This window comes from Sparus aurata, chromosome 17 (genome assembly GCF_900880675.1).
Source record: "Sparus aurata chromosome 17, fSpaAur1.1, whole genome shotgun sequence".
NCBI lineage: Eukaryota > Metazoa > Chordata > Actinopteri > Spariformes > Sparidae > Sparus > Sparus aurata.
This window is the reverse complement of record NC_044203.1, coordinates 28,601,039-28,612,364: the sequence shown is the minus strand read 5'-3', so window position 1 is coordinate 28,612,364 and position 11,326 is coordinate 28,601,039. Positions and strand designations below refer to the sequence as shown.

At 44.1% G+C, this 11,326-nt stretch overlaps 1 protein-coding gene across 3 annotated transcripts; it reads left to right on the top strand.

The window, feature by feature from the left end:
* The first annotated feature begins 220 nt into the window (after nucleotides 1–220).
* On the top strand, nucleotides 221–6,184 carry LOC115566859 (uncharacterized protein C1orf232). Of its 3 annotated transcripts, none has more exons than XM_030392890.1 (5): nucleotides 221–273; nucleotides 813–1,211; nucleotides 2,691–2,771; nucleotides 3,234–3,340; nucleotides 4,640–6,184. In XM_030392890.1, exons 1-5 carry the CDS (start codon nucleotides 241–243, stop codon nucleotides 5,010–5,012), a joined length of 993 nt encoding a protein of 330 aa, XP_030248750.1. In that variant the 5' UTR covers nucleotides 221–240; the 3' UTR covers nucleotides 5,013–6,184. The 3 variants fall into 3 exon arrangements, with proteins under 3 accessions (XP_030248750.1, XP_030248751.1, XP_030248749.1); XM_030392891.1 differs by having other exon boundaries at nucleotides 269–297; XM_030392889.1 differs by lacking the exon at nucleotides 221–273 and having other exon boundaries at nucleotides 375–1,211.
* The last annotated feature ends 5,142 nt before the right edge of the window (nucleotides 6,185–11,326 follow it).

The window sequence follows — 11,326 nt, the reverse complement described above, 5'->3', positions numbered from 1 at the left end:
TTTAGTTGCTTCTTAGATACTAACATGTGTTTTCAGGCTGAACGGTGTGCGTCTCTGCAGTCAGCCGCATTGTTGTGGGTGGCCACTGAAACCCAATCAGTCATCAAAGCTTTATACATCCCTCTTTATCTACGCGACACTCGCCGGCCCTCTCAGGTTGCCGTGCGACCGGTCTCCAAAAAAAAACCTCAAGGTACACCTGAATCTGATTGGTGTTTGACTGATACGCCGGAGCAGCCAATGAGAGAGGAGGAAATGCGAGGAAGTGGCCAGGTAACAGTTGAAGATAAGTGCTGGGTGAGATGGATTAAAGTTCAATAAATAACCTGCAGGCATCGACTGTGTGTGTGTGTGTGTGTGTGTGTGTGTGTGGAGTTAATTTATAGGGAATTACAGATCAGATTGCAAGTACTTGACGATCTTAGAATTATTGATGAGGTGTGTTGGGAAGAGTTTAAGACAGGTACATATTTGGAAGAAAACATGAAAACAACTCGACAAAACGAGCCAAAAGCAGAGCATAGAAATCAACCAATCTGAACACAAACATGTCTATACTTTGCGTGTATGTGTCTGTGTGTGTGTGCGTGCATCAGGGTTACAGGAGCCAGTCTACCAACACTGGCTGACAATGGAGCTCTGGCTCTGGGATAGAGACCCTCTGAAATATACATGAGGAAATCTACACCTGTTTCCAGGTAACCAAGGCAGGGATTCTGAACCGTGACGCTGAATCTACTGTGTGTGTGTGTGTGATGTGTGTGTGTGTGTCTGATGTGTTTGTGCACCTGTGTGGGCGCATGCACGAACAGCACAGCTTCCCAGCTCTACCTGTTCAGACGCTCCGAGGGGACGAAAGCAGCTGTCAGCCCCCCAGTCAGACGTTCCCTGACCAGGAGACACGCTATGAAGCAGTGCGGCCCTCGGTGCTGAACGGCGTCCCCCCCCACCCCTCCTTGCGCTGCAGAGCTGACCGAGAAGTTCCCGCATGGAAAACAGGTCAGCGTTGGCCCAACCGAGTCGAGCCTGAAGCTGGAAGCGGAGCCTTGGCGGAGGGTTGGAGCACAGAGGCGTACAGAGGTCTCCACAGGTCTTTTCCCCCTGAGTGTCGAGCATCCGTCCGTGCCAGGATGAATCCGATGTGGAAGGTGTACAAGAGCAAGGTGATGAAGACGCTCAACCCCGAGTATGAGGAGGACGCTGCCGAAGAGGTACGGGATTTACAGGGGTTTTGCTGTGTCGAAGTGCTGGGAAAAGTCGATGGTGGTTGTTGGCATCGAAAGTCAGAAAGTCAGCAGATCATTTTTTATTCATCGCGGGGTCGGACGAGCTCGCTAAGCTGTTCTGTTTGCTGTGCAGAGAGAACTTTGAGGGAGAAGTTAGATAAACTACACTTCCTCCTGTGTGTTTTCTTCAGATAGTGAAATGATGTACTGATTCAAGTGTGTTTGTAAAGGTTGGAGTGCAGATCTTGTGTGCACTCGGCTGTTTCACGTGCAAAAGACGAAACCCAGCTGCAGATATGTACAACATTTCATCGATAAGTATGAAAATGAAGTAGTATTTGGAAGCTTTACTTGAGTATTTTCATTTCATACCTCTACTCCAGTGCATTGCAGAGGGAAATACCCTACTTTTCCCTTCCTAAACACAGAAGTTACTCATTACTTATAGAAAACACGGCGCATTGATTAAGATGAAACCAGTTGTTCTGCGTCTGTTTGGCTGATGATCCCATAGCTTACAGATATATTTCCCTTCATAACCTTCTCAGACGGTTTTCCTTTGAATAACTGTTCCAGGCCTGATGAGGTAAGTGTCATCATTCCACCAAAAACAGAGAAAAAACAAAAAAATCAATACTATTTTATGTAGCAGAACAGCGTCAGTTCATTTCCCCTGCATCATTCGTCACTTCGCGACCCTTCAGATTTACCCTGCAGCACTCTGGAGGGGGAACAAACCCCTGCATTAAACTACAAAACTGCATATAAACTAATTAAAACCAGCTCCAGCTTCATTAGTAATAACAGAAAGGATTTATTTTACATACATGGGCTGACACCTGCACTCCACCCAGACGTTGGTACCACGGTGCTGCGGTGACCCAGATCTCTGGAGGGCCGAGAAACTCGATCCTGCAGGGGAGCTGAACAAACGGATTAGTTGGCATTCCGCTGAGTGACTGACACGGGGGGACGGGACTGATAGCCAGGGCCTCGGGGTGCACTCAGGCCAGACTGTGGTGTCTCATAATAACAGGGCATCTACAGGGACGGCAGGGGATATATATATATGTGTGTGTGTGTGTGTTCAGAGGGATAGTTTCCATTCAGACGGATGTGCAGAGTCGCTGTTTGAGTCTGCGTTGCTCCACATACCTGAAATATGAGACAGGTGAATTGTGTTACTGCGATGTCAAAACAAAGCGTACACTGACGTGAAAATAATATTCACCTCCATGCATAACACAAAAACAAAGTGTTAAAACAATCTGAAAATGAAATAAAGAGAACAAAATACTGATAGATTTCTCTGTGCATGAGCTTCCTGCAGGCTGTAGTATCCACAGTGTCCACTAGATGTCGACTGCTAAGCGCAAATCTTGTGCATCACGCAGCAGACAGGAGATAGAGTCAGGACTTTGTTGAGTGGTGCCTCCATTTCATCTTTGTGCCTTCGGATTTCAGGTCACAGAGGTGGAGAATGACATGATGAGTCCAGTGCAGGAGGACGAGGGACCCAACGCCGTATCCCAGCTGGCCAGAAAAGTATGTGAACATACATTTTTGAGACATTTTATGTAACTGTATAGGACAGAGGATAGGATAAAGTTTATGATATGAACTATCAACCGTAACCTCACAGCTTCAGTGTTCCTTCTTTCTGTCCTTCCGTCATTTTTTTAGGATCCCCATTTCCCTTTACAGAGTGGTCGTTAATCTTTCTTGGGTTCTTCAAGGAAAAACTATATAATTAATGTCACAATCAGTATCAACAGAACAAGGAAGTGCTGTACAAGTCAGACATAGAGACAGAAAGATAGAAAGTTGCTGTAGGATCACCTAAAAGTCTTCATCTACGTGTATCACAGAGGGCCATTGTTCAGCTGACCATTTGAAACCACCTAATGGTCGACCTACTCTGACCTTTGACCCTGTGTGTGTGTGTGTGTGTGTGTGTGTGTGTGTGTGTGTGTGTGTGTGTGTGTGTGTGGCTGGTTGTGTGTCCAGATGCAGGGGGCCGGGACTAAAAGCTGGAACAGGTTATCATCTCTCTTCAACAAAGACGATGAGCACCAGCTTCTAGAGGAGACCGAGAGTCCACCGGTCGCCGACCAGTGAGTGGAAGTCTTTCTCTTCTTTTTCGGGTGGCATTCTTTCACCCCGTGCCATCTGTGGGGGGTTTGTGCGGGGGTGTATGGGTGTTTTTATAGTTTCTTCTTGCACACATCAATCTGATAGAATTGGAGTTTTGATTAAAGTTTGCAAGCGCTAACATGAGTTTTAAACCTACTATGAAGTCATACGTTTACCTTCGTGTTTGACATTTTGACATTTGACACAGAGGTCATACCAAGAATGTAGGACTAGATAACCAAACCTGTTGCTACAAAAGTTACATAGTGCACCTTTAAACAGCACCTCAAAGAAGCCTGGATTATGTTGTAGATTAAGTTGAACTCTGATCTCACTGATGAACTGAACCACGATAAAGGAGGTCTGATCAAAACATCAATAAAACTGTATGTGGAAGGACTGAGGCTTTGATTTGGTGCCAGTCTGGTTAAAAAGTCAAAGTTTTACAGACTTCTAGGTTACATGTGACTTTGGCCTGAACAGCATTAACTGTAAAATGACTGTTTTTAAAGCAGTAGCTTGAGATCTACTCTCCTGCTGTCAGTTTTCTGCTAAATATGAATCTACCACCAGCAGCCTGTTAGCTTAGCTTGGCATAAAGACTGGAAGCAGGTGCAAACAGCTAGCCTGATTCTCTCCAAAGGCAACAAACTCTGAATACCAGCACCTCTAAAGCTCAATATAGAACATTATATGTCTTTTTGGTTATCTGTACAAAAATCTAGGTTAACAGGCTATGATGTAATTTGTAAGCTAAAACGTTTTAAATACTTGAAATTATAAGTCAACTATTAGTCTACTTCACTTGGTAATTTTAAGGTAATCAGTTTTCCAAAGTAAAGAGTCACTTTGTCAGATTTACAGCATACCTAGCCAGAAGTCAAGCTAGGTGTTTTCATTCTTAAATATTCGATATTTGTACAAGTATAACAAAATTAACCCGAAAAAAACTGAAAAATAACAGAAATATAGCAATTAAGTAGCACTAAGGTTACAAACATCAGTTTTGAGAGTGCAGAGGTGCTTTGTGGGCGTGTCGCCATCTTGATCTTCACACTTTTTCATTGCAGTCAAACCTTATTTTAACCAGTTTGTCCAGGAACCTCTTCCGTTTGTGTCTACAGATCTACTACAACTTACAATTTTTTAAATGAGTATAACTGATGAGTGAATCACTAGATTGAAATGAAATGATCTTAAATCAGTGAACAGATAGTCGACTGGGGTGAATACCAAACCAAACCTGTAAAATTCTCCCCACATTTTCTCTGAATTCTCAGTCCCCTTGCAGTAAAGCCGGAGGAGCCTCCTCGACCCACCCGACGCTCGGCATTCTGGGACACTTTTGCGACCAACTGGGCCGCCAAGAAGCAGGCGGAGGCTGCAGCCGCCGCTGCTGCTGCGTCGAACGAGGCGGCAGCAGGCCAGGGTGAGGAGGGAGTGACAGAGGCTGGAGGGGAGGAGAGCCAGGACGGGCAGGTCACCGAGGCAGAGGAGAGCAAAGGAGAAGGAGGAGGAGGTGGAGGAGGAGGACGGAGCGGCAACAACAGCTTCTCCAAATACGTCTCGCTGGGCGGAGGGAGCGAGGAGGCGTCCTTCAAGTGGAACTTTGTCACCAGCAAGCTGGCAGAGCTGAAGACAAAGAGCAACTAGCTGTACACGATGAAGGGATCAGGAGAAGATAAACAATATGATGAAAGGCTAAGGAAGTTTAGGAGGAGGGTTTAATCTACACAGGACGTCCTGCGACTAAACTGCACAGCTATTGTAGAAGTCCCCCGTTTTTAAAACACATTCTGAACAACTGAACTCGACGACTTTTTGAAACAACATCACAATGAACGAAAAAAGTTAAAATGAGCAGGGATTTATTTTAACCTTCGTGTTCCCCAACGACACTAATTCAGACCCGAACATTCTCAGGACACACAGAGAGAACAGCGTTTAAGAGCAAGGAGGGATTATAAAGTGAATGACGGGGTATTTTAAACCTAAAAATAAAACCCCGAGCGCACATTTACACACACAGAGTACATAAACACATGCTCACTCTGGAGTTTACATCAGGGGACTTCTAAAAAAAGCTTTTACCGAAAGAGATTTATTATGAATAATTGAATTCTTCATCGTTGGAGATGAGGTGGCTGTACGGTACAAAACTTCCTCTAAAATAATAGTCTCTTTATCAGCCTGAGACGCAACGTAGCATCAGTCTGGTTTACAGGCCTCACAATACAGTCCGCCGGTGATATCTTCCTTCCCAAAGTGCTTTTCAAAACCACAAAAAGAGGCCTTCACACCTGTCAGCAGACCTCCATCTAATCTGTAGTTTAGCAAAAACCGGATTAAGAGATTAAAGTCCGCGATAGCTGGATTAGCCGAGGATTATCTCACTTAACCTGTTCAGAGGGCAGCGGATTTCCTGTGAGCAGATCTGGCCCGTGCGACACGACTATTACGTAACATGAGAGTTCATATATATATTTAAAAAACACTTTTTCTCTCCTCAGACACCCGGGGGAGAGGAAATGTGTGAAACATGAATGTGTGTGTGTGTGTGTGTGTGTGTGTGTGTGTGTGGTGAGACGACGTCAGGCGCACCGACGACTTAACTGACTTGAATTTTTTTTTCCGATTGCGACCGGCCGACACGTGCTGCAGAGTGTGAGTTTGGAAACATTCCTTATTTTTGTGACATGAAAGAAACGAGGCTTTTAAAATATCATTTTATCTTTTTTTGGTTTTTGGTCTTGTTTGTATGTTTTAAATCTGTTGTTTTGTCTCTTCTGGTATGCAATAATAAAGCCTACTGCACTGAAATGAAAGACAGAGAAATGAATGAATGAATGAGCCAAAATGTTGAGTTTGTGTCTTCTGCCAAACAAATTTCAGCAATCATTTTACAAAACTGTATGAAAAAAAACTGCTTTTAATGCTCCTGTAGTACAAGTATTGTGGTAAATTCTTACATTTGATTGTTGCAGGAGAATAGACTAAAGACAGGAAGAGACTCAGACAGACATTTTTGCAGCTTTACTCTGTAATTTCTCTGCAACACATGCAAAGCAGACACGCTGAAATGGGACCCAGACGGTCATTTAAATAATCACTGTATGAAACTGTCAGATGTTTTTCATTATCCTGAACATGCTGCTGTATAATCAGCCGAGGATTACAGATAGGCGACTTCAAAATAAAGGCCAGTAACGGTGACACGTGCGCTACATCGCCGACAGACGCAGTAAACCAGCTCTGCGAGGGATGGGTTTGTCCTAAAAACTTGGTTCAGGCTCGTAACGAGAGGGCGTGAACACACACATACACACACACACACACACACACACACACACACACACACACACAAAAGATTTGAAAAGCCAGATTAGTTTATGTGATCGATGAGGGTGTGAGCTGGGTGTGGAGATGAAGGCAGCTGTTTGTTAGTCCTGGTCTTCTGCATGTTTTAGATGTTGTGTCTGCTCCAACACTCCTGATTCAGACGATCAGCTCGTCACTGAGCTCTGCTGAAGCCCAACGACGACCCGTTCGTCTAAATCAGGTGTGTTTGGAGCAGAGGACTAAAAAAAAACCACTGGTGCAGGGAAATGTGTGGTCTGACTCAACATCTACAGAGCTGAGGTCTCAAAACTTAAGGTGGAGACAACAACAAAGTAAATTACTCTACCTTTACCTGGTGGCCGTCGTGTTGGGAGAGCTGCGTGTGGGAAGGCGAGCCCTGGTGTTAGAGCGGCTAAATCCCCATAAAGATAAAGGTAAGAGCTGCTGTCTTATTTATCTGTGTAATGTGTAATGTTTAGCATTAGATGAGCGCTACTTGTCATCTTCAGCCTGCAGGCGGCTGTCTCTGAGGCTGCTGCTTCCTGTGGCGATGGGGATTGAAGATGCTAATCTGCAGATGGCAGAGAGGGTAAGAATGCTGACTGAGACGTGCGGCCAGTGGCAGGATTTAAAGTTCACTCAGGTCCAATCAGTGTGGTGCAAGAGAAATGTGACATCTTCATGTTAAAGTACAAGAAAATACAGTTACATTTAAAAGGTTTTCTTGTTATATATATATATATATATATATATATATATATATATATATATATATATATATTTATTGAACGAGCAACCTTCAGATGACTAGACAACCCGCTGTACCTCCTGAGCTACAGATATTTGAGTCTTTTGTTTTCAGTAGGCCTTTAAATGCTTTTCTTGAATCACACGCAGCTTGAATAGTAAGCAATGTTTTAAGTTCTTCTTCTTCATTGCAATAATGGATTTTTTTGAAATCTGGGAAATTGTACAGAAGCGTATGTTATCCTCTGCTGGTTTAAGACCTTTGGTATCTTTTAGTTTTTGTCTTTTAAATCGAAGAGGCTGCACAAAATATTAGTTTTATTCTGTGTTGGAGGTTATTGGTTGCCTTGTGTTTCAGTTTTGTTTCAGGTTACGTTGGGATGTTTTTGAGGGTTACGCTCCGTCCAGTGAGCCCTTTTCTTTCCTTTTGTTGAGTTTGGTCTTAACCTCCATTTCACTCTTTGTCTGAATTCTAATTTGGCTTTTTAAATTGCACAAAAGTGACAAAATCAACAGAAATGCCGGAGCCTGACTCTCATCTGTGGCCAGCAGGAGGCTCCCTTCACCTTCTGACTGTGAAACACTTGTCTCCTCTCTCCCGTTTTTGTTTTACTGCCCCTTCTCTCATCACAGACATTAAAACCATCATCTACAACAGAGCCAAAAATCTGTTCACATTATCGCTCAATCTTACTTTTTACATTTTCCCCTCTGATCTCTCTCCCTTCACCTCTTTAATTTCCTGTTTTTCCTGATCTACACCCACTTCCCCTCCTGCTGTGCCACGCTTCCTCATATACAATACTGTTTCCTTTTCGATTTAAGGGCTGTTGTTGACATTTCCATCTGAAATATGACAATACGCCCTCATAAAAAAGCTTCTTATGGTCCCATTACGTGAGCAAAACACACCCGGAGCTCGAGTTCATGCTTTTTTTTTTTCTTTTTTAGCCGACTGGCCTCCATTATTTCCATGTGTTTCCAGCGTCAGTCAGATTTCAGGCCTGTCATCGTGGATCCTGTGAACGTCGGCGAGCCTCTGTATTTTTGTCCGGACTTCCACAGTTGTCAGTCTCAGTTTGAGTCAGAACAGATCCCTTCCCTTCGCACAACTCGGGGACATTTTCAGCTTTTTGGACATATTTATGTAAAGAGCCCATATTCTGTGTCGGGGATCATAAAACAAGCTCGAGAGGTAAATTTATTATGCGAAAGCTGATTTTTTTTGGGAGGATGGGATCATGAGAGCGGCTTGTTTGAGTGAAAGCTGATGACTGCTGCTGACTATTTGATGTCGGTGCGCATCGCCGAGGTCCATATTGCAGCTTTTATGACACCGAGGCAGCAGCACTCAGTGGAAATGGGGTTTGTGGAGCATGAAAGCATCAAACCGAACAGTAATGGTTGGTGAACAGGGAGTCTGGTGGAAGAGTGAACCGGATGGATGAGGAGTGTGTCAGGTCTCCAGTCTTGATGTGACTTTGGGGACTCTAAAATAATGACCTACTTCTTTTTATATTGAAGGGAGAAACGTTTGTTCTGTTGAGTCCACGAACATCAAACTCAAAAGAAGAACTCTCAGCAGCTTCTCATACACTTGAACTGTATTTTTCAGCCTTTATTTCTGTGTAGTGTTTGCTATGTGTAAGAAAAATTGATTTTTGAGTCTCACTCCCAACTCATCAAATACTGACAGCCGAGCCGACGACGATCCCTAAGTGTTTCTGACGAGTTGGGAATGAGACTCAAAACAACTTTTCTTACAAATGGTTCTTTTTTTTTTTAAAGACCTAAATACCTTGAATCAACCCCCCGCAGGTGTTTTCACTTAATCTGCTGATTAGGCCTCATCTCAGGACTGCTTGATTACGATGCAGTCACACTCTCCACCAGATCTCATCACACACTGAAATACGTGTAGGCTTCACTAATTCTCATGCTAGTATAATCTCGCTCACTTGTTTTGCGTGTCTTCATCAATCCCGATCGTTTTCGATGGCATTTAACCAGGTAAAATCTAGTCCCAGACTGCAGATTCCAGCCCAGTTACATTAAAGTGAAGGTGCGTTAGATGACCGTCAGCTGCCCTCCTGTGTGGAGAAGCAGCACGTATCAGAACAATGTACTGCTAAACGGCACCGACAGCAAAACATATTGTAGCCACCGTAACAAATGTATATATTTCCATTTCTATATTGTTATTATTTCCAACATTTTTTGCGCTTAATGTTGCCGTCAGACCTTCCTTTGGTTCTACATTCCCTCAACTGTACAACATCTGTATTCCTGTGTACTGCATTAAGCTGAAGGTCAGCTGTTTGGGTCGGACTTTTAGCGGCTTTCTGACGGCAATGTAAAGCACCGAAAATGTTCAAAATATAGTTACATTTTAACGGATAGTGTGTTTTTAGGTTGCTAAAATGGTGCCATGTGCTGCTGCTCTCCACAGCGGGAGAGCTGATGGTCACCTACTGCACGTAACACACTGATTTGGGATGAGTACCTCATTCAACACCACATCAAAAGAACAGAACTATCTCTTTAATCCGGCCCACACTCCGCGTGGAATGGCGACACCTGGGTGGTTACGCTCAAGTGCTGCCATTCCACGCTTGCATGTGGGCCGGATGAGTGTGTCTGGTAAGATGTTGCTATCTGGGTTGGTTTTTTCACCCGGGGAGGTGAGCTCTAACAGCTACTGTTAGCTCCCATGCTAGTGTTTTAAAGTAATCTACCAGTTTCAGCGCGGAGGTAGTTTGCTCGGCGGTCGTTGTCGCCTCGCGTAACAACGGGAAGAGTACAGTCAGAGCGACACACTGATTAGTGGAAGCAAAACGGACTACATCCCAAAAGCGAATTTCAGTCTGACTGCACCATCGCTGTTCTGAGACATTACACTCATTTGGCAGATTCATAAGGGACTTTTAGTTTCAACACACACACACACACACACATCAGGAGCAGTTTTAGCCTTCAGTGTCAACGACGTTTGATTTGTGTTTTGTCTCTGAGAGTAAAAAGCCTGTAATACATCGAGCTCTCTCGTGCACACACACTCCCACACTCCCCCCCCCCCCCCAGAGTGTCGACTCTTTTACCACCGTAGTCTTTTCAAACAGGTGTGTGTCGTCACCCCGTCTCTCTGATCCGCTGGCCTTTAACATTTGGCTCTCAGTGCAGCACAAACATTTTCTCTCTCCCCTCCTCCCCCCCTCTCTCCCTACACCAAATACATCATTCACTACTTTCTTTTTTTGTTTTTCTGCTGATCAACAACGATGACTAAACTGCTTCGCACCTTGCCCCGGGCTCCGTTCCACACGCTGTAATTACTTCAAACAAAAAGCAGCCCACAGAGTTTGTGTGTGTGTGTGTGTGTGTGTTGCGCTCGCAGCCCACAATGCTTTTTTTTTTTTTTTCCTTCTCTCTGCTGGCTCATCTGGACGCGAGATGATGAGAGAAGATAAATTAAATCTGTTTATATCCCTGATTGCCCTTTCTGCGGTGGGATTACTTCTGCAACCGCGATGATTTATGGCAATAATGAGCGGCGATTATGGCAACAGGTTGGATGTTTTTAGAGCTCTTTATATCGCATTTCTTTTTCGAGTTAAGTGCACGCTTGTGGATAAATTTAGACAAACGGAATGTGCGAAGAAAATCTTTAAAATTAGATTTGCATTGTGCGCGGGTGATTTCTCAATCCTCCGAGGGACGTTTGGTGATCCACAGAGCTCATTTCTTTGCCGATCGGCGCGCTGAGAAAAGAAAAAGGGAAAACATCACATGAGGTCAGCGGGACCGTTTTAGACGCACACTGCCGTTCGATTTGAATTCAGGTCAAACTACCATATGATTATGTTGTAAGTCGATGTTGCGTT

Coding starts and splice junctions, on each gene's coding strand:
- LOC115566859 (XM_030392889.1), top strand. CDS start 756: ATGTGTGTGTGTGTGTCTGATGTGTTTGTGCACCTGTGTGGGCGCATG. Junction 1,212..2,690: donor AGGAGGACGCTGCCGAAGAG/GTACGGGATTTA, acceptor TTCGGATTTCAG/GTCACAGAGGTGGAGAATGA. Junction 3,341..4,639: donor AGTCCACCGGTCGCCGACCA/GTGAGTGGAAGT, acceptor CTGAATTCTCAG/TCCCCTTGCAGTAAAGCCGG.